At 42.6% G+C, this 24,035-nt stretch overlaps 1 protein-coding gene across 1 annotated transcript in view; it reads left to right on the top strand.

Annotated features, from left to right (window-relative positions):
- The first annotated feature begins 15,277 nt into the window (after nucleotides 1–15,277).
- Nucleotides 15,278–24,035, top strand: part of LOC139340895 (cadherin-23-like) — a 111,479-nt gene continuing 102,721 nt past the window's right edge. Inside the window, exon 1 of the mRNA XM_070977012.1 lies at nucleotides 15,278–15,329. Coding sequence (XP_070833113.1) covers nucleotides 15,320–15,329 — 10 coding nt within the window. The 5' untranslated portion in view covers nucleotides 15,278–15,319. The remainder of the gene's footprint in view (nucleotides 15,330–24,035) is intronic.

The raw sequence follows: 24,035 nt of genomic DNA, 5'->3' as shown, positions 1-24,035 counted from the left end.
TGTCCTACCCACTATTGTCGTGCGTAATTCACGAGTTTTACGCTCACTAATAGTTCTCCTACTTTGGCTCATGGTTATGTAGTGGCTTCTGAATGTGCGCGAGTTTTACAAGTAGTTGATTGATAGTGTAAGTAGTTTTGATGAGCTGTCACTTCGGTGGCGGGACCGGTTAGATCATCGGCAATACAACAACGCGTCTGCGACCTCTTCATCAAGTTATCTTTTGCGGTGGTCCACTCCAACTGTTGCTCTTTTTCACCACGGGTTACGTTATCAGACTAATTAAGCAGTCAGTGAGTGCGAGGCAGCGTGCATGCCTGCAGAGGTGTCAGGTGCACAGTGTTATCTCAGGTAGCCCTGGAGAGTCCCAAAGTGGCGGCTGGGAAGCGCCTTTGTGCCCACTTATTTATTCATGTGTCACCTGAACGCGGCAGCGACGCAACGCCAGGTTAAAGGGGAACGCCGCTCAGTTTGAGTATCTATTAGTCCTGCGGCCTGGTCAGTACTTTTTTTTTTTCCTTTTTATATCTCATCATTGTAGTTGCAGATAATGTTAAATATTTTATGTAATGGGGTCTTCATTCAGGAATTGCTATAGACGGCTGATGCAACAATGACTTTGCAGAGCAATGCCATGCAGATTTTTTTCTTGGTCTGACTGCTCACACTTTTCAGCCAGATGATTTTGTTAATATTTATTTATATATATATATATTAATATTTTTGCTCGTAGTCAATTCACAGTTTAATGCAAAAATAGGTTCATTATTGAAAACACCTCATCAATAAGTCTGTGTGATATTATGTGGATCATAATGTTTGTGATATGTTTCCCAGCAAGGCACATTTACTGCATTGGACCACTGCTGATTGACTAAGCAAAAACCTTTAAAGTGTATCAAAACTTCAACCTGCAAATGACCTTTGAATAATGTTTTGAATTCTGTCATTTCTGAAAATGTTTCCACAGTCGACTGAATTACTTTTTTATATGCTCACCAGCAGTGCGACATATGACACACTGCGAGCAGCCCAGAGTAAAGCTGATATTATATTGCCTCAACCTGTCAGATTATACAGTATGTCCAATGATGTGCTCCAGGTGGGTTATACAAAATCCTAATAGCATGACATAAAAGGGGTGAACAAGCTTGCTCTGTCTCTGAGGAAATATGCTGTCTCCGCTCCTGCTGAAATATGAAAATATGATGGACGTTTTGGCCTCAGTTATCGTGGCTGAAGGTTCACTCATCCTCACCGTCGTCCACCAGAATATTACTGCTGATGTTGTAACCCCTGCTACAAAGTCAAAGTATGTGGAAATGTGCATTTCTGGCTAATCAGACATTTTGGTGAGCGACAAAGAACAGAAGGCAGCAGTAATGACTGATTCCGAGTGATGGCAACGTCAGGAAGAAAGCGTGAGAAGCTAGAAAAATAACAAGGACTGAAGGAAGAATTAAATAGATGGACAAATGTGGAATGTGAAATTCACAGTTGTCCCAGTGGAAATTGTAGCACCTGGGGGCTGTGACCCCCAAACTGGTAGAGTGGCTCCAGTAGATTCTCTGTCCAGAAGAGTCCTAGTCCTGGTAGGAACAGCTAAGATACTTGTCAGACTCCCAGGCCCCCTGCTAGAGCACCTGAGCATGTGGAAGATGCACTCAAACCTGGAAAAAAAACAAAACTTTATCTCGATTTTTTTTTTAAAACCCTTACCGTAAGAAGAATCAGATATTTAATATTATGTATAAGATAAACTCAGGAGAAACTGCTGCTGTTTTTCAAGCATTATGAGGGGGAAGCTTGCCTCTGACAGTTTCCCTTTGTGAGTGTCTGTCACTCTCCCTGAATTCATTCAAAATATGAGAAGGAAGAAAAAAAAACAGTTAACTGGAGAGTCCATATCTGACAGACACCTTGACTGACAGGCTCAAATGAAACCCAATATGAGGGATGGAGGAATGAATTGCAGATACAGTGACTTTACTGGACTGTCGTATGAGGTCTCAGAGAGGGAGCAGAGCAAGGTATGAGGACGAGAAAGGATGGAAGTATTGTAAAATTGAAGAATGGTAAACCCGTGGAAGAGGACAAGGAGACGAGGCAATGTGGAGGATGGAAAAGTGGCAGATATTCAAATGAAGCATCTCAGTTGTTTTTTTTTTTCATGGTGTTGATATAATTCTTTTAGCTTAGCCAGTCTGTGGAAAATGGGAGTGGAACCACTGGGGGAGGTTTGTCATTGATTACCAAGTGTGAAAGCATCTGAATAGTCTATATACCATAACTGCTCTATTAGATGATGGCTCATGAATGTAAGTTTTTAAGTTATGGTGATTTACATATATTCAAAATATCATTTGTTTCAACATTTCATCGTTGGCTTTGGCACAATGAGCACATGGGGTTGCAGTTGACAGGAATTGATTTGTATTGTAACTGTAAGTATTCTGTGGTGTGCTTTTGCTGACAGAATAATGCACTGTTGGCGTTTGAGCACAGTGGTCTCTGTATGACAGCTTCTGAAACAACCAGCAGACATTAAATGTCAACTTTCCGCCTTTTTCCCAGCTGCTTTCGCCGTCTACTCAAAATTCCTGGAACTTGCAATTATGATCCTTGCACGCTTCCCACTTTTCCCATTTCCACACCCTCCTCTCTCCTGGTCCAGCTGTGGTGGTCATTAAATCAGCCAAGGCAGTCGGGCAGAAAGGCAGAAAACAGGTTGGAGAAGAGAGGAGGGGAGGGCTGAGAAGATGATTTTGCTCACCCTGTTTTGTTGCAGGTGAGCCGTCAGATCCTGCATGCTGCTGTTCTTTTGGATGTGAAACCATGTTTTTCCAAATTTGTGGTGTTGGGCAAAAGGTTCACAATAGATCTCATCATTTGTAGTGCCTTTTAAGAGAGGACAATTGCTTAAATAGTTTGTTGTAAAGCCAACCATGCACAATAATCTTCTTGTAGCCTATTGCTGTTAATCCCTGTATCCCTGTATTGATTCATTACTGTCCAAGTGTGAAACCATTATGAGGGTATTTGGAAATTGAAATTTCCTGAAGGAAGGGATGGAGCCCTTTCATTTCTCACAGTTAAAAACATTTGGGATTCATATCTAAGCCGGTAGCATTCACCATATCGAGTCATAGTCTCCCCTGAAAATAAACCATGCCATGTAAAACAAACAAAACAGCAATTTAATGGCAGCTTTGTTGTGTGACAAATCCTTGTTGTTGGTATTTACGCATGGAATGCTGCCCTGAAGTGGGGCTGAGACAGCACGGAGAGAGACGGGACCGGAGGAGAGACAATGAGGATGAAGGGAGATGGGAGGCAGGGCTGAGCAAGGAGAGAGGTGAAGTGTTAAGATGCAAAGGTCATCTGTGCTGGAGAGGAGCTACTAAATGGTGTGTTCTGATCTTTCAACTGGGATAGAAACAGTCAGCTGTTGGCGGGATGGAATGACTGCGCTCTAACAAAGAGAGAGACAAAAGGAGATGAATGAGTCTCTACAGACTATCGGCTGCCCTCTGACACAGCTGTCTGTGTTTATGTTGTCTGATATACACACAGGGCTCTGCTGGGACAGCTTTGCCGAGCTCATTGCAGGGAATAATGGGCAAATCAAAAGAAAGCCTGACTAAGAAACGGGCATTTTAAGACTGACATCAAAATTTGGGGAAGAGGCAATCAGTTCACATTATTGAAGCTTTGAGTTTGTTTACTGGCATATTGTTTGAGAGAGGAAGAAAGAAAAATCACAGGCGGAGGAGAGCTGAGGCAAATAAACACTGAGATGAAGAGCTTGCTAATGCCGTGATTACAGTATAAAACAACGGAGGCTCATTAACAATACATCTCATTGTCTCATAAAAACAGTTGTAGGCTGTCTGCATGTCGAAACAGATGAGGCTGAAAACATTGTGATTCAGGAGAATAAAAGTAGAGCAGAGGACAAGGGGGGCATGACAGAGTATTGATCTGTGCTGTTTTTATCAGTAGATGGATGAGAGGAAAACAGTCATGGAGTGTATCATTATGTTCTCGCTACAATTTGTCTGCAAGAACACTAAAAGCCTAAAATCAGAGAGCTAAGATTGTCATGTCAGTCCGCACTCAGGCAAAAAGGAGGTGGCAGCAGCAGACATGGTTGCTTGCTTCCTACACACATTTTTTTGAGCATGGTTCATTTTGAATCTTGTATCTGATGAGACTGTCTGCAGTGTTTTCGCAGAAGTCTGTTTGAGTTTTCTACAAATACTGGTTTTAATAATACGTAATGTGATATCTTACCTGCTCAGTCATCACCTTGAGTTGAGCAGGTCAAACAGCAGAGTGGAGGTATGCAGGGATCAGTGTTGTCTGGCGAGGGGGTGAACGGTTTGAACAACAGTAAAAGTGAAGCCTACAGCGTTGAAGAATAATTCATCTCTTATTGTCTGCCTCTGTAATTCTCTCCCCTGAAATTGAGATCTCACACAATTCTCTGTCATCTGTCACGTAATGAGAGAATAAATAATTGAGGATTAGGAAATTATTTATTTTTGGAATTTAATTGTCTAAACTGCTGTCATTTGAACCAGTTTGATGAATGTTAATTATACTTATTATATTATTATTATTATTATTATTATACGTAAGTCAAACTTTTTGAAGAATATGAAGTGTAAGTAGTTGCTAAATTGGTACAACTTTTTTACAAACTTTAAGTCGACTGAAGTACAGCAGTGAAAATCAGGATTCATATATACTTAAAATGAGGTAAAACTAAAGTACGCTTGAGTAAAGCGTGCTTATAGTGTAAAGTGAAACACCCAAGTACAATTTATAATGCACTTACAATTAAGTACATTTTTTTAAGTACTTTGAAATACCACTTTAAGTATTGCAGAATAAGTATTTTCACTTAAATACATTTAAGTAAAACTTAACTTTAAGTACTCTACTGATATTAAGACAACTCGGTTATGAGTGATACATCTAATCTTGCTCGTATTGCTCTTTACATATATGCTTAGAACATCAGCTACGGATGGCACAAATAACCTCAAGGCCTGCAGTATATTGGCCATTGTTGAAGTATTGAATGTCTAAACAGGAATTTATCGGTTTCATTTTTGCTGTCTCTGTTTCACCATGTCACCTCAGCGGTATGCACAGACACCACGGGCAGAGTACAGTCGCTAACTTGTCTATAAGATGGAGTGTCATCATCAGCATGTATCCTCCATCACGGCTGAATCAGTCTTAAATCAAGTTTTAATGCTGCCATTGTGCACACAGCTCCTCAGCATTCACAGGAGAAATATGCAGTACACTCTCTCACCCGACTGTGTCTCAGCGTGCGGCGCAGGAGGAGGCTTCACTCCCACTATTTACTCCAAGTGAACACTAATCAACCCCCACCCCTCCCTCTGGCCCCATGTCACCTCCACACACACACGTACACACACATGCACACACACACATGCGCACATACACACATGCGCACACACACACACATGCGCACATACACACATGCGCACACACATACATCATGGCGCTGGTCACCAGAGCACAGGGTGTGTATTAGTTGTGCCTGCTCAAGCGTTTTGTGACAGGGTGCTGTAATGCGGCGCCTTGCAGCGCTCCCATCCTGTTCCTGATAATTACCATCTCCCTAGGTCCTGTGTAAGCTTCCCTCGTCTCTCCCACAGTGTTTAGCTTTACTGTCAGTCCATACAGGATCAAAGAAGTTGCAGGCAGCTTCTCCACTGGAAGAACAGAGTTTGACTTGGCATATGTCCTATAGTGCCCTATCTTCTGTTTGCCTAGCAGGGAGTTAGTGATCTTTTATTGAGCAGAGACTCCAGTTAAGTCAAGTAAAGTCAGTTTTATTTACTGTATATAGCCCAATATGACAAATTTGCCACAAGGCATTTTACAATCTGTACACCCTCTGTCATTAGACCCTGGATGTGGAAAAGGAAAACTCCCCCAAAAAATCACTTTTAATGGGGACAAAATGGGCAAAACCTCAGGAAGTTCAACAGAGGAGGGATCCCTTTTCCAGGATGTACAGACATGCAACTGATGTGTGGACAGAACGGTCCAGCTGCATTGTGAAGGAGCAGGGTCCTACTTCAACTCTGCTGAGATGGAAGCTGTTCGCGTCACATTTCACAGTCATCTGACTCATTTAGTGATTTTCGGGAGGTTTGTAAAAATTTGCAAAGATGGAAGAGGACTCACACCTCTAGGGAAAAATTAGGTTTGGTCACTGATGTGGAAGTAAACCTCCACTGGTGCTTACACAGTATGCCACACCTCTGTCTGCTAAGGCCGATCCAAATGAAATGTGCTAACCGCTATGGAAGCTGAGCTTATGTGTTGTTGTCCTGCAGATATCATTGTGTTGCCCGTTGTCTTGAACTTCTTTTCCAAAGACCTTGGCTTCTAATTTGCTAACAAAGTTGAAGATCAGCTCCAGCCGTCTGACGTAGGACCCGGCCAAAGTGAACAGTTCACTCAGCCTCCGTGTGCCATGCCAGTTTGATTATCACTATTACTCAGGCAGCACTACATGCTCTGCAGTCCAAATGCCAGCCCGTTTACACTGCACTCCTGTCATGTGAGTGAGGTGTGCTGAGCAAGGCTTTCAGAAAGTCATGTCATGTTGGAGATGAAGAGATCAGGGGGGCGGGAAGGAAGACATTACTCAGCTCATCAGAACGCCGCCATCCCTCCCCCCTCCCTGATGAGGCCAAATGTCTGCTAATCTGTCTGTGATCACTGTGCTAATGAGTGATGGCTTTTTCATGAGGACTGAGGGCGGGCAGAAATCTGCCATTGATTTGCTGTGATAATCCAGATTTAGCTGCTGGCTGAGGCCCACCACTCCCTCTGAGAAGGGTTCCTTAGAGGTTAAGGCAAGTCAGACACAATTGCCATGTAATCAATAATATCGAGTGCTGTAAGCCCGGAGATACAGCCATGTGGGCAGGCGGACCTCTCCGGAGAGAGCACAGTGGGTCCAGATATTACTCTTCACTTTACACTGCCTTAATCACACATTACTGTCAGATAAGCTATAGGACCACAACTCATTAAACAGACCTGGATCTCCGCCACCCTAAGCTTTGCCCAGTGGGAGCTGTGTGTGTTCCTAATAGTCATTCTAGGCCTTAAAATAGTCTGCCTTTAAATTGGGATTCAGGGCAGGATCTCTGGCATGTTGGCAAGTCTTAGAGGTGTAAACATTGGACGTGATTTAATGGACTCAAAATAGTTTCAGCTTTCAAAAGCTCTGCTGCATCACAGTGAGAAACTGATGATTCATTAATCACAGGTGAATGGTAACCAAAACAAAACGGCCTCGAGAGCAGTCAAAGGTTATCCTACGCTTTTTAAAGGAAAATGCTTCATATCATTAGATATACTTTTCATTCTGCTTTGGGAACAGGGACCCACACTAAACATGACAACACAACAAATACATGGCCCACAGAAGACATGTATTTGTTCTGTTGACATTTTACATCTGGACACAGGAGACACAATTATCTGCCAAAGCTTAGCGCAAAGAAGAACAATTTGAAATGACTATAAAATACATAAATAATTAGATGAGCCATGGTAAATCAAAAAAGGAAGGGACGTGAATCAATGTAGATTAGACCATGAGGAGAAAGTGGAAGGAGACATGACTAAAAAGAGCAAAACACAAAGGAAAACAGACAGAAAAGGCAGGCTTGGGGAGAGTGAGAGATTGGTAGGACATGTTATGGGTTAGGGGGGTGATCACAAGATGAGCAGTGACTCTGACAGAGTGAAGAAAGTGAGGGATTGATAGATGGTGACAGTACAGCCAATGGAGTGGGACCGTGCCACAGCGAGACCCAGCGTGCAGTGAGGACCACATCCCGGCTTTGTCCTCTGCAGCGTAATTGCCCATGCATAGCCGACTGATTGGAACATGTCAATCTGGGACTCCACTAAATCTAAAGCTAGATCATGCTTTTGCACTAATTACTAACCTACCTCCACCTCAAGGGGCCCCGCTTTCATTTAATTTAATTTGATTGCTCTGTGCTCAATGACATTCCTTCACCATTTCTTAAAGACCTTCTTAAAGGCATAGTCTGTGGTCGAAACATCAGAACCTGCCACCACTCTTCAAAATAGATTACGAGGTCTTTTTATTTAAATAAAATCCATAAAGTCCAAAATGATGACATCAGTGAAGTTTTGAAAGTAGTTAAACAGGCTTGTATTTTCAATTGTGATCAACTGAGCAACACATGAAATGATCATTCATATGTTCGATTATATCATTGACTCTGCCTTTAATTCCTTTGGTTAGAAGTTACTTGAATATTTAAAAAAAAATGCTGCTCGTTTCGTACAAAGTCCACTGTCAGCAAATTGGGTTTTAATACCTGAGTAACAATGTTACTCAGGTATTAACCCACTGTGGACAGTGTTCACCACTCTTTATCCTACAAGATAGTTTCCAGTAAAAAGTGTTGACCAGGAGTTATGTGAAGTCTATCTGGAAAGATATGTTGCTGTTTGAATTTCTCCAAATTTCAATGCAATGAGCATCACACATTAACTTCAGGTTACCTTAATTGTACTAGTGTGGTGGCAGAAAGCATATATCTAAAAATCTGTGCAAAACTGAATGTATCTCCATTGTCATAAACCAAGGGGTATGTTGGAAAACGACTGGGATTTGAGTGAACTGTGATGGTTTTTTCCCCCAAAAAAACAGGTGGTCAGCAGCTTTAAAATTAACTTCAGGACTTTCAAGTGAGCAGAGATCAGAAGACAGACAAGACAATAAATGACCTTCTTCAATTTAAACTGCATACGGTACCATTTCAAATAACAAAACAATCTGAAATGCATCAGCTATTAGCCACATTAATGCATAAGTTATGATCAATAACCTTCATGTTCATAATTCGCTCAGAGCGGGTCCTTAGCAGCTGCTTACTTTGCCTCAGGCAGGCAGCAGCACAGAGTAATGCCCACAATCCAGGTTACACACACTGACGAGACGAGTGTGGCCATCTAGCACTCGAGTCATAGCATAGTGCATCTGTAACTTGGTGGGGGTGCTTTCTTTGTGAGAATGTTTAATATGGAGTCCTGGTGGGAGCAGAGAGCCGGATGCTGCTGCAGGAGGACTGCTCCTATTTTCCATGGCTGCCTCAGCTTTTTCAAAGACAACATGTCTGTCTCTAGCAATATCCATCACTCATATTCAGCCATTCGTCATCTCAGAAATGTCCTGAAACATTTGGGGGAAGGATTAGTGAAGAGGCTGGATAAGGTGTGTGTGTGTGGGGGGGTGATGCAGTGTAGAGAAAAAAGTGATCAGTTGTGGGGCAGACAGTAAAATAGAGATCATGCAAAAGTCAACCACTTTCCTGTATTATATACTAGACCAAGGAAATGAAAAATGACAGTACAGTGGTGCCACTATCAATTTAAAGACACCAAATTGTAGTAGATCTGATATTTTCAGTTTGTGGGCATTCCATGTCTACTAAGGAAATCAATAGAGCACGCTCTGATTGTATTTAGCAAAGCAGAAAACATGTAGAGATGATACAGAGAAAACAACTTTTTCAATGAAATGTTTTCATTCTGCAAGGGGGATTTTTAAAAAAAAATTGACAAAAAACTGAGTCTCAAAGCTTGTTCGCCACTCTGTGTACAATTATTTTATTTTTTTCAGTGTGGGGCGCTGGGAATGGGCTTTATTGATTGTCCTCATCCAGACTGATCAACCCTGACCAAGCATCAAAGAGGAACACAGGAAACACTAGATTCAGCCCTTAGGTCTTGTAGTTTTCTGTGTTGTGGTTACTGGGTTTGATCAACTTTGTATGTCAGTACATGAGGCCACTTAAAGAGCCGCATTAATGTCCGAGTCATGCTACCTCAGGTGTGTTTGCGATACAAACAGTGGGAAGTGACTTTGTGTCCAGGAAAGGACAAGTTGTGTAAATGTGTAATCTGTTTAGGCTTTTGTCGTCGGCTTTCTACCTGAGCTTCCCACTGAGTCGAGATAACGTCCTCTACTAGAGGACCACAGCTGTATGGGAGAGGGCGAGGAGGGAGGAAAGGGTATGAAGAGGGAGACGAGGTCTTCAGGCAGCCGGCAAGACAGACGAATGGCTTTGTATGAGGAAGGAAGGAAGGGAAATGAGGAAGGAATGAGGTAGAAAAAAAAGAAGACATAGCCATGCTGGATGCATTGTTACAGAAAGTGAAATGCAGTAATGCTGCGGAAACAAGAATCCAAATGAAAACAAATGTGCCCATTCAAACTGACACACATGCACAGCTATGATAAGCATGCACACACCCACACACACACACACACATGCATATATATTTTATACACAATAAACACGACAGACCATTCTTTACCTTGTGTCTCTTTCTCACTCACCTGTAAATTTTAGTTGCTTTGTCGGAATTGAATCCACCACATAGTGTATATCTTTAATAGCACCACAGCGACAGGACAGCAAGCAGCAACACAAAGCAGCGTCTGTATTGTAATTTATTGCTTCTCACACTGGCTTCTACAGATTTTTTTGTGTGTTTTTTTTTTTTTTAGCTTTGCCATCAGATACCTGAAGGACAGGCAGTGCTGTCTCTGAACATGAGTTTTACTGTGAGCTGAAACACAGTGGGCTTTGGGGAGAGGGAGAATTTAGAAAGATAACCCTTCAAAATTAAATTGTCACTGAATGAGTTTGCCGACCAGTGAGGCCTCGCTGGGACAAGTGATGACAGTATAAAGAAAGGGAACAAATCGGAGGGAGGGGAAAGAGAGGCAGGTGAGGCTGAGGGAGGGAGTGGGAGTGAAGACAGCGTCGCCTAAGCGGTGCAATACCATTGTTCCAGCTGCCCATTATTCCTCTGCCTCTGATTGGCCCTGATATTTTTTTCTAAGCCTTAGCATCTAACCAGCCATCCAACCCAAGCCAAGCAATGAACAGCAGTCAAATCAGAGGGACGCTGGGCGGATCTTTTCAGACATTTTTGGACTATTGGGGTTTGGGAATAATGGGCCGTCGGCACAATGGGCCACCCCCGCCTGAGCTGTCCCCTGACAGAAAGCTGCAAAGGTCCAATACATGATTGACAACGTGGACTTAGAGGAAACTTATTAAAGCAAACATGAGCAAAACTTTTTAGAATCTGTAAGTTTAAAGTATAGACAGTTGTGCAGCAATTTACAGTTAATTAGAAGTGTGTCAGTGCGCTTTTTCCAGCAGCACTGACAGATGCAACGTCTTAATTATGGCCATTTAACAGTGTGTACTGTAAATGAGCTGTTGCTGTGAATTTGCCTTGATCAAAACCAAGCTCCTCAAGCCAACACACACAACAAGAAAAGAAAACAAGAAAACACCTGCTTGAACGTGCCATGAATCTTTTTTTTCCCGTCCTCCAGTCGCTCTGATCACACCTCCTACTCACTTACATGGTAGTCTGCGAACATAAAGGAGCTGGAATGTCTTTAGACATTATGTGGTTAGACTGAAACTGCAACGTGAATAATCAGCTCACCAAATGATTGTGACTGTGCAGTGTTCTATGTTTGTGTGTGCTCCATCAGGTGCAGGTGATGTCGTGGAGTGTGGGTTTAGGCGGCAGGATGACATTTGCCAGGCTCCTTCTTCCCTTCCTCATTCTCCACTCTTTCTGTGAAGGTGAGTCCTCTTCGCTACAAAGACTGAATATGTGTAACTCTGCAAAGACGAGACTTTAATGAGTGGTGATTGTGAGGGGAAGGCATTTATGCTGTATCATTTATGCAATGACCCCAAATTCCTTGCACTGTGCATATATTTCAATTTAATGTAGTGTCGCTTCTGAGTGGCAAAAAGCAGAAGACACTGGTTTTACTTGGCAGCTATTTTTATGCAACAGTGTGAATTTGAAGCTGAATAATTGGAAAAGATTTTGTTCAGTCAGTGTTTCCTGAATGAAGGAATGAAGGTGTAAAAATAACCCTGCATTCAGCATTTAGCTTTTATTTGTTTTACACAGTGTCATATTTTTTTTTTAAATTTGGTTTGAAAGGTTTGATGACAGAATTTTAATGTTAGGAGTTTTATAGTGCATATCTACCTCCTCAGCTCTTGTCTGAAAGGACGAGCTGTTGCTTACCTTCTCCAACGATGCATCCCCCTACCTGTTCTTGACTTGTGCATCTTCTCTTTTCAGCCCTGCACATGGCCTATTTATTTTTTCACATTCTATCACTGCCATTAAGTCACTCTTGCACGCCCTCCTGTCACATTGCTGTTCGGCTTAGGAACTACCTCACAGTATTTGCCTCCTTGCTGAGCGTGTCTCTGTGAGAACCTGAGATGGAAACAGATACAGAGACAGGGAGCTTCAACGTTGCGCGAAAGTCACGGTAACGTCTCCCAGTGGCAGGCAGGAGACACGTCCAATCACACACAGCGCTGACGCAGCGGGGAAAATTATTAAGTGAATGCCACAACCTCTTTCCATCAAGCACAATGAGTTTATCAAGACCTTTTTTCACATCTCTGGAGTCCTCCAGCCTCTCGCCCCTCACACTTGAGAGGTGAGTGTGAGAGGCTGGCGGACCTTGAGTTTCTGTTACCTCTGTCTTCCTCTCCCTCCCTCTCCCTTGCTCTCTCTAACTAGCCCATTAGCACACTGACCCTGCGCTCCTCCTGAGCATTACCTCCCAGATCCAGCAAATTGGATTGATGATCACTGCTGTGATTATTTTGCGCCTGTAATTTATCTGCATCCCACTATCCAAGCCTGACGCAGTGCCTCGTAGTAATTAAGCCACAGGTGTTGACGGAAGCTTGTTAACCCTCTTCCTCACCACCCCCTACCCGTGAAGCACGCTCCGTGTTCTTGGCACCCACTAAAAGCCACGCTGGCAAGCCAGAGATAAGCGTCGTCTTCCGCACAGGCGGGCACATGACTGAACGTGAAGCTTCCACTTTCAAAGCACCGATTCACTCTATCAAGCGTTCTCACTTCAAACGGGCTGGCCTCCCCTTCCCTCCCTTCAGTGTCTCTGTGGTCTCCCGCCCAGCTCAGCTGATCAAAGACCATAAGCTTTGTTCCCTGATCTTCCCAACAAAGCAGCTTGTAACACACTGCCTTCTGACACCACAGAACCCTGCCCAAACACGGCAGAATATTAACCCTTGAACAGACCCCTGAAATGTTGCAATGGAAAGTTATTCCGTCCTAAATAGAGAAATCAATATGAGATAAATGCAGTTTTGAACTGAATATAAAGTTGTTATTGTTATAAATTCACTCGCTCTCCAAGCATGTGCAAGTCATGATGCGTGTTCAACATTTTATACATTGTGTTTATCCCTTTTTATCCCAACATTCATATTTAAAGCTTTAACTTGGGAAAAGTGAGATTTTCAGAAATTTCGACATTAATTTTCAGGCTGATGCAGTTTCACAAATTGAGTGTCAATTGATTTTCATGGACCCTTGAGGCACGAATGACTCTACCTACAGACAGACCATGTAAACGTTTTATTCAAGTTAAAGCATGACAATAATGACCAAAACTGACAGCAGTATAATGCTCTGTGTGTAACTGATGTTCTCTGCTCACCCTGTTTTTACACTGTGCTGCTGAAAGTGGATGTCAGTTAAGCCTTTTTGAAATATAGAAATCAGAGGCACTGTGTAAGATGTTTACGGTCCCATAGCTGAGTTTAACCAGAATAGACCTGCGGGAGGGTTGTTGGGGTTGTTGTTCAAGGTCACGTCTATTTATTTGTCCCTTTGCTGAGTGATTGATGTGCTGCATTGGTATGTCTGACATAGACACAGTCAATACAGTGAACAGATGAACACAGACAGAAGTCTCAAATGGGTTGAAGACATATAGAGTAGACACCACGGTCACAGAGTTTCGCAGTAGAAGTCACCAGCATACAAAGTGTCCGTCAGGTAAAACAATAACATCTGGTTAAAGCAAGGGATGTTTTTATTGAATGGTAGAGAACTTCAAAAACCTGTAACAGAGGGCAGTAACCTTGAGGAGCAGGAGGTGATGCCCTTCATCACCACCTGATGTGAGTAGATGCATGTAGCACAGGCATCTCTGCTTGATCCTGTAATCTTGCTGCTCATTCATATTTGGTCCAATTCTATATTTTACACTAAGACTTCCAAACCAACAGATTAAAGAGAACGTTAGGATGGATTTTATATAGAGGAGAACAATTAGCTGCTTCTTAACCCCAGGATTTAGGCAGTTTCATAAGACAAAGGCGGAGCCATTGACCCATTTTCCATTACAATGCTTGTATTGCATTCAGTGGTACACAGGCTGCACTAGATACATGCCAGCTTGAACGGCTGACTACAGGGGAATTAAAGGATTGCCTGCGTTGCCAGAAGACCAAGATCAGTGGTACCAAGCGGGAAAATGCACTAAGCTAGGTATTCTTATCAAATAAAGTTTTTACAGCTTCCATTTAGCTGCTCCTATGAAGACTTGTCTAGACTAATGTTATCTCTGGGTCAGATCAGCTCTTGTTCACTTCAATTTAGAAGCTGGATATATATCTGTGAAAGAAATATTTGGGAAGCAGTGCATTCTGGGTTAGAGTTGGAGGACTGAAAGTAAACAGGTTGATGTCAGATCCTCTTTATTTACCTCTGTCATTACTGAAGAGTTGACATTTTTGCCTTTGAAAAAATGTCATTGTCAGTACAATCACCTGGATATCATTCACTGTCTCATGCTGAGTGTTTGCTCCAGCTACTCACACATTGTCATATGCTAAAAATATCTATATACTGTATATCTGCCTTAGCCCGCTTTTGGAGGGACGGGCCATGCTTTGTGAATTAAACAGTACAACAAGCGTGTGCACTGGCATCTGTCGCACCAATTTGATGTTAAATTTCTCAGTTCACGTGTTAATTGCAATGGTGTTTTTGCACCTATGATTAAGATCACTTGACAAATGCTGATGTTCAGTGCATCACTGCCAGACACAAGAACATTTCTAAAAGCTTCCAGCCTAGCAGAACTGTAAGTAGTAAGCAAGTTAGTAGTAAGCCATCAGGCTATACTTGTTGACATAAATTGACATAATGGGAATTATTTATATGGCATTCTAACATTTTTTGGCCTATCAACAACATAATAAAAACATGAATCTCAATAGATTTGTTTGCACCTTATTTGAATTACCATTGTTCCTTTTCCACAGGCTCCAACCAGCCGCCACGCTTCCTGAACTACTTCTTCTCAACCTACCTTCTCATCTATGAAGACATGCCCGTCGGTGAGTGTCTGTGGGGTGCAAACATTGTCTTTTCATGTATCTACTCTGGCTAAACAAAGTACAGTAAAGCTCTCTGTGGATTGCTTTGTCAACTTGTTTACTGCACAGAAATGGTCTGTCCTCTGTACCCCCTGAATATAAACTGAGAAAGAGAAAACAACAAGCAAAGAGATGTCATAAAAGGCGCTGACAGTGATGGCAATGGATGTCCTCTATCAGGACGCGTGTACTGTATGTGCTTGTATGTGTGTGTGTGTTTGTCTGTGTGATGAGAAGGAAGAGCCCAGTCGGCTGAGTGATATTTAGGTGGCACAAAAGAAAGCTGGGATGCTTTGGATATTCCCCATTCCTGGTGTTTATTTCTGGATGAAAGGGTTTATCCAGATTAGATACCTCCATTTTATTAAGCTTGCTCATATGTTGCGCCCCTCTATCTTTGGGGGGTGATTGGGGGTTATGGTGTTAACACCAGGCACGGTTGAGTCCGATTCCTCCTGGATCTGTTATGCCCCTCTTATTTATTTATTTATTTTTTTGGTTATTTTTGTTGGTTGCAGTGATTGACAGGGCAATTTGGAGATGTCTAGCTTTTCATCATCTCTGAGGGTGTCAGTGGCTTGGAATTAAAATCCTTTATATTGGATTGATTTTCCAGGAGTTTGTTTTTTTTCCTATATATATCACATGACCTTTACACTCTGCCAGTCTGTCAACACTCCTAGTCTGAGTCACGGAGTGCTCGCTTAGCCATATCTACACCCTCAGAGTTGCTTTGTGTAAGTGGTTACGTATCACAGGCACAAACAACCTAGAAATTTTTTTTCTCTCTTTCGCATTTTTTTTCTTGTTGTACTGTAAAAGTTCAAATGCATCACTAAGCCTCCATCATCACCACTATCCCAGTCACAGTGAATTCAGCATCATCTCCATCATTATCATCTGAGTTGAGTGTTTGCACTGCAGCCAGGAAAGGTTACTGTATCCCACTGAGCCTACAGTAAATCACCATGACCCCAAACACCATTACCCTCATAGCTGCCTGGTGTGGCATCTTTGTCCAACAGTACTAAGCAGTTTCTGGCAGAAGGCCATTTCGTTGCTAATTTCCCTAACCACTCTGTCCAGGTTGCCCTCTGGCCATGAATCACTGTGTCCTCTCCTCAGGCAGCTGGATTCGGTCCAGCGGTGCCTTCCACTGGTCCAGAAAGCTGTCAGTCATGTGTCTGGCTCAGCCTGTGATGGCTTCTTCAGCGGTGCGATTATGAGGGCGGCCTGAGTGATCGAACAGTGACAATTTGTCAGGATTATTGTTTATTAGCTCAGCAGATGTCCTCGTCTAGGAGGCCCTCCAGTTCATAAACACATGAACACGCACACACAAGCCACAGAGTCGTGTGTGTGTGTGTGTGTTTATGGCCTGATGGGGACTTTAAACTGACTGCACTCCAACCCACGGGAACTTCATGTCCCCATGAGGTCTCCACAGGTCCAGGCTGCTTTTAGAGGGTTAAGGCCTGGTTTTAGGGTTAGGCTTTGAAATAGATTAGGGTAAGGAGCTAGGGAATGAATTATGTCAGTCGAGTGTCCTCACGGGGATAGAGATTGAAACATACATGTGTGTATTGTGAGTGGAGAATAGCATAAGATCGTGTTCACCACAAACACCCACATATTTCCTCACACACGAACTCATTACTTATCATCCAGCACACTGGCTTAATAGAGAAGCCCGGCAGCAATTTCAATGCTGACACCGCTCTTACTCTTGATTTGAATAAAGGGTAGATTGAAAATACATATTTTCTCATCTCAAGGTTCAGTGGGAAGATTGTGCAAAGAATAAAGAATTGTTAAATTGGTCTTTCAGGGCACAATGGAGGCGGCATAATCATATTCAGACCTTCATACATTCCTCTATACTTCATTAGGCCATCATTTCACCACAAATTTGATGAACATAAATGAGCACCTGTCTGGCTGAAGCCAAACTCCACAACTTGAGCCCAATGATCAGGTTTCCACAGCCACTCAGATTGGTCGCATTCAGTTACCATGGGGGTGTGAGGCCTTAGTCTTGGTCATGACGTAAGGCCATAGGGTTCATGCGAGCAGTTATTGTCTTGACTGCCACATGCACATTAGCACCGGTGATGCTGTATTACAGAGCTCGTCAAAGCAGACTTTCTCCAGTTAAAACTGGTTTGAATGCATGTGCAAACACTCACAGCTCTATCTGGCCTTGTCTAGGCAGCACATCAGTGACTTCAGCTCATGGCCAGTAGCCTCAGCTCCGTATGGCAGGCAGGAGCACATGATTATTTATCAGAGAGATGAGGGAACACATCCAAACACCATGGATATTTGATCTGAGACTACACTCGCTCCTCTCCCCCTCTCACCAGCAAGGGGTTTGGTTCGGGAACCAGCACAAGGTGTTTGAAAGACGATGCACAGATGTGTGCGGCAGAGGCACGTGTAACACCACGGGAGACGGCTGTCGCTCGCTGTGAACTCAAACCTCTGACATGTAAACCGTCCTTTACATTCGTGTCCAATTTTCATTGTCTTTCATGCAAACACAACACCCTCAGCTTGATTCGTGGCTGAAACTGAACTCAGGAGGACTCTTTAGTCCCCACTGGTATGAATGATGCCTGTGATGCGTGATTAGGTTGCATTAGTGGTTTGCTGTACACTGCAGTGATACGATGCATCAGAGGATTTATTTAAATAATTTCAAGAGGAATATTTTATGGTGTTTAGAACAAAATCCTCACTATTCATGTTCATTCTCTGCATGTCTGTGTGTTCTCTTGTGCATATGTCCACGTCCATTTAGTGTGAATAATCACGCATGTGTTTACATTTCATGCGTTTTTTGTCACATTGAGGCACTGGGATCATTCACTCTTAAGGGGGCGGGGGTTGCAGCTAAACAGAGGAGCTGATGTTTAAATGCAGTGGCAGATAACAGTGTGTGTGTTGTGTCAGGAAATGGGATGCGTAATTAGAGTGAGAGAACACTTTGATTAAACGCTCTCATCTCCTAATCCACTTTGCCCTGATTCGGCAGATTAAGCTCTCTACTGAGTAATTAACTTGTGGAAAGAACACAACATTTGTTCAAAATAAGAAACTTCCACACTCTGCTGGGATGGTTTGTGCACGTCTTGTAGTGTATGCCAATTGAGCATAAGGCTTCGAATCTGGCTCAGGCTAACGTTATTAAAACACGTGTTCATTCGTACGAGATGAGTTATTGTATACATTCAAATTCAATTATTTTCACTGAGGAAGTAAGAAGCCTCAGAGGGCAAGGGAGTAAGACAGGAAAGAAGCTTCTGGCACCATTCATTATGTAAGTGAATGAACTGAACTGAAGGTCTCTTTTTCAAGCAACCATTTGAGTCATTGTGACTTATTAATATCCATCAGCACACTTGTATCCCTTGTCATTAAACAAAAGAGCATTACATTTCCAATAGAAAGGGACTATAAAAACAAAATGATCTTCCTTTTCTATTCCCCCTACATCACACCAAATTAGACATCCAAAGCAGCATACTTATGCTCCAGCATTGGATTTGCAGTATACCAGCTCTTATTTCAAAGCCCAAATAGACCTTTTTTTCTGACAGCATATTTTCTTGGTTATATATATTCTTTTCTCTGACAACGCCAACAGGGAAACGTTGCTCCAGAGGCAAGATTCTTCAGCCACGAGGCCATTTTTTGATGTTTAAGTCCTGTGCATCAAATCTTAACTCTATGTACCAGCATGAGGATGCCTTTTCTTTTCACTTGGCCTCCTCTGCTCCCTCACATTCTTCCACTGCCACAGTAAATACCTCGCACTTTTAATTAACTCTGTGGCATTCCTAATTCAATAATAATTAAGGAGCAGAAAGTAGCCTCAAGGAACGACTTATTAAAGCCTTCCCCTAAACATGTTGATAATGTCTGTGTACTTTCTCCCCAGCCAATTCCCCGCTGTCGGCTGCCTCTCGCGCTCTACATCAACACTCCCTCCTCCGGACACTGTCTCTCTTCCTCTCTGTCTGATTCAGCGTATCGACTGTGTTAGATGCAGCCATAAACACAGCAGCATTCGTAACTATTGCTAGCTAGCGTAGATTGATGACATGGTGGTGTTAGCACTCCTTTATCTTGCTGATGTAGAAGCTTTATCAGAAGCTTCATCAGTTCTCTTAAGGATTTGTTCATAATATGATAAGCATGAAGTCATTATCTTACTGAATATTTGACAGCATTGTGGATGAAATATGAATGTTTAGGTGCGCAAATTTCTGTTTTGTTCAACTTTGTTTGGAAGAAACAAGGTCAGTTCCTTTTCATCTCCTTTTTTCTTGGCATTAAAGGCTGCCTTTGCTCTCTGGTTTGGGTATTTTTAAAATTTGAGTGAACCTCAAGATTTTCTGGTTCAGGGTTTTCCACGCCTTAACACAGAAGAATATACTGTGTAGGTTATTGTGCCATGAACTCAGCAAACATTACCGTTTTCATGTTATGTTAAAGACGTCAGGAAGAACACGCACGCTGCTTTGAGGCTGAGGCTTTTCTCCTGTTCAAGAGGCTCTTGTGTTTGGGAATGGGCAATCCATATTTGACTTCCCCTTAGTGACATTTGGCTGAAGATAAGCCCTTTGTTTTTGTTTTTTTTTTCTGGTGCTGATCAAATGACTGGCCAGACCATTACCTGGTTGGAGAGAATGGCCTCCTCACATGGCTGACTCTCAATGCATATCACTGAGTGATCAGCTGATTTACTGTGGAGGAGACCCAAGCATGTACTCATGCATGTGTGCATCTGCAAAAGAATATCCATGCACATTAAATCAACCCTGAATAAATTAGTGTAGAACAACAAAGAAAAAGCGATGCACGCTTGTATAACCAACAATTAGTCACTGTCGAGTCTGCCACAGTCATACACCTACAGTACACCAGCCAACATGAAAACCAAAATGAAATGCTCTGACATCAGTGCACATTGCTTTGTTGTGCACACTTACAACATTAGCATTTATATGCAATGATTTTTATAGGGTGCTATGTCTGAACATCACCTGCATCTCCTGCCACATCCATCCATCCATTATCTATATCGCCTATCCCTTTTGGGGTTGCGGGGGGCTGGAGCCTATCCCAGCTACGGTGGGCGAGAGGCGGGGTACACCCTGAACCGGTCACCAGCCGATTGCAGGGCCACATGCAAGGACAAACAAACATTCACACTCACACCTACGGACAATTTAGAGTCATCAATTAACCTAATGAGCATGTTTTTGGTCTGTGGGAGGAAGCCGGAGTACCCGGAGAGAACCCACGCATGCACGGGAAGAACATGCAAACTTCACACAGAAAGGCCCCGTCTGACCCGGGGATCGAACCGGCAACCTTCTTGCTGTGAGGCACACGCACTACCTGCTGCGCCACCGTGCAGCCTCTCCCGCCACAATTAATCAAAAATACTTTTAAAAAATTTGTTGTGGTTGAATAATGCTCTTCTTCCCATTGTGTCAACCCCAACTCTAAAAAAGTCGGGATGTCGTGTAAAACACAAATAAAACAGAATGCAATAATTTGCTAATTTGTTTTGACATGGAGTAAATTCAGTTGAAAACAGTGCAAAAATGTGTTATTGATTTTGTAAATATATGCTAATTCTGAATTTGAAGCCCGATTTGACATACACTTGATTGAAAACAAAAACAATATATTTAGTGTTTGACCATTAGCTTCATTGATTTTTGTAAATGTATGATTATTCTGAATCTGATGCAGCAACATGTTTCAAACAAGTTGGGACAGGAACAACAAAAGACTGGGAAAGATGTGGGATGCTCCAGAAACACCTGTTTGGAACATTCCACAGGTAAACAGCTTTTTGTGGAATTAGGGTTTCACTTGAACAGTGTAACTCTCCAACAAACCAATTATTAATAAAAACTGGGGATGTTTTGGTATTTCTCCATAAATCTTTTAGTGAGGTTAATTTGCATTCAAGGATCAGTGAATGCAGAAATTAATGGCTTCTAGTGGTGAGGTTGTAGATTGCAACCAACTGAACACCCCTCGCTCCACCTGCCCCCTCCAAGCGTGTAAGAGAATCTACTGTGGCTGCAAAAAACTGCTAAATGCTCTCTGTAGAGCCAGTGTTTGTTTCTGTTCTGGGCTGCGTTGTCTGAAACCCTTCCAAGAAGTGTGAACCCTCAATTTCTTTTTTAACATTCTAAATATATGAAATCATGCTGGCAGATTGTTTTGCAGACGACTAGAAGACATCCAAGAATATTTTGTCTGTCTTTTGCCTCTACAGACCAGATAATCTAGAGCAGAAACAGAAGCATAAAAAGAGAAATAAAGAACGATGAGTGGTGGTAAAATGAAAGAACTATCAGGGTACTGTCAGAGGAAGAGGAAGAAGAAGAGGGGGCAAGTTCCTCAGAGAGTTGATTCAGTGTTTTGGAGCTGTTGGCTGGTGTCCAGGGCTGTCTCTTCTTGCAGGAATACGTGCTCTAGATATTTGTTACTGTCTGACTGTGAGCAGGGCTACACAGGGGTCTGTTTCTGCTCCTGCTTTCAGCCCTCATTTAGCCAGTTTGGAATGCAACGTGTGTGTCCTTTCTGCATCTCTGGCAACTGCTATTGTATCTGTCACTGTTTGTGAGTTTGAGTTGGTGGCTGCGCTGTGTGCATGAGCGTGACTGTGTGTCTGTCTGTTCGTGTGTGTGTGTGTGTGTGTGTGTGTGTGTTTCAGTTTTAGAAATCCTATCTACCAGCTGCAGCAGTGAAGTATCCCTCCCTGTTGAGGTTTGGACCACCTGATCTCAGCAGGAGATGAGTCCCAACATGTCCGGGAGATATTCTTAATGACTGGAAGTTTTTCTCTCCGCATGAAGATGCCTCCCCTACCTCACTTTAAGAAGGGGATGCACTTGATCTTCTTACTTCCTGTGACAGCTCTCGGCTGTCATTGAGCTGGAGCATTGACTCCCACAATGGCTTCCCAATAATGCCAGCACACTGCCATCCATGAGGGACCTCTGTTTTGGTTTAGTCAATCATCCCTTATCTCTCCCCCGTGGTGGCTTGCTCCCCCCTTCCTCCCCCAGGAAATAATGGGGTCCATGGTTCAGTGGTGTCTGCAAACACACCATCCATCATGACGCTGCTCTGCGCTATATTGTCTGCACTTACCCAGCACGTGATGTGTTAGTGTTATTATGGCCCATGCAAACACTCACAACACTCTGGCCTCTCATTGCAACACTGCCTCTGAGTTTCCACGAAAGCATCCCCCTCACACTGATACATAATTTTAATTTCCTCTCTTTTCCCTTTTTTTTTCTAGCTATCTGACTTTCAGTCTCGCTTTTCTGAAAGCACTGTGGAAAATGTTTATTTTAACAAATAATTTTGTCCCATATGCAGTCTTAAATTATGTACAGCTCTGGCAGTGCTCTAAGGAAATGATGCATATTTCCAGCTCAGCCTCCCATGTTTCACAAATTTTCTGAATAAAATTAGGCAGAACAAGTCAGATTACTCATGTGCTAACAGGAAAAAGACATTTCATCTTTTGTAACTGAGGTTTACGCAACTTTATTTGCATTTGATTTATTCCAGTGTCAAATTTAAAATTTTACCTGCTTCGGGAAAAAAAGAGAAGAACTTGAAAATGAAGTAATGAGACTTAATGGCTTAAGATGGATAATTTCACATGGCACATAGTAACAGTGGGTTTAAGAAGCCTCAAACATTATTGCTGTTACCATTAGCACACAGAAACATTTTCAGGGATGGGATGAAAACCAAAGAAGAGGTACCAGGAAGGGGACACATCACATTTGCACAATTTAATATATTGAATTTAAACAGGTGTACATTTTTCCCTGATCTAACATAAGGCTGGTGTAACTGTTATGGCTCGTAGTAAGGAAGGCCAGGTCCCAGTTGCAGAGACCAAGAAAACCAGGATTTATTGAACAAAGTACAAATAAAAATCACCTGAACCAGGGATAATGCTCAACAGCAGAAAAACACAAAATCACCACAACGGGGAAAAAGTATCAAAACCAAAACCGTCAGAAAATGCAAACGAGAGAAGAAACAAAGTAGCAAAATAAGTCAAACTTAAAATCACCAGACTGCTGGGAAAAAACTACCATCAAAATGCAGAACAAAAGGCGACTATGAAAACTCACAGTGAACAAGACATTAGTACAAGCAGAAAAACACTGAGACTAGAGACGAGCGAAATAGCTTGGTAGCGAGCTGCATACGACTGGGAGACAAAGAGAATAGCCCGGCACAGGAGCTGAGCGTGAGGTGCCTTAAGAAGCCGAGTTGATTAAACAGATGAAATGCAGGTGTGCCTCATGAAGCTCGCTCCCAGAGCAATTCGGCCCCGCCTCTCTCCCGCTCCAACCTGCTGAGACAGAGTGAAGGAAAAACGCAGTATCAGAAAAAGAAAGAAACACAGTGACCTGAGACCACAACCATCACAGTAACAGTGCAAAGCAGGGCTTTCTTCCAAAATTTCATGACAAGAAGAGATCAAATGTTTCAGGCCAACATTAATCTCAGTTAATTACATATTAGCAGGGAAATATAAATATTTAAAGTAAAAGGACTCAGCAGGGTGGCCCTAATTTTAACTACTACATTGCTGTGTGGCTGAAT

Source organism: Chaetodon trifascialis, chromosome 13 (genome assembly GCF_039877785.1).
Source record: "Chaetodon trifascialis isolate fChaTrf1 chromosome 13, fChaTrf1.hap1, whole genome shotgun sequence".
In the NCBI taxonomy this organism is placed as follows: domain Eukaryota; kingdom Metazoa; phylum Chordata; class Actinopteri; order Chaetodontiformes; family Chaetodontidae; genus Chaetodon; species Chaetodon trifascialis.
This window is presented reverse-complemented; position numbering and strand designations above follow the sequence as displayed.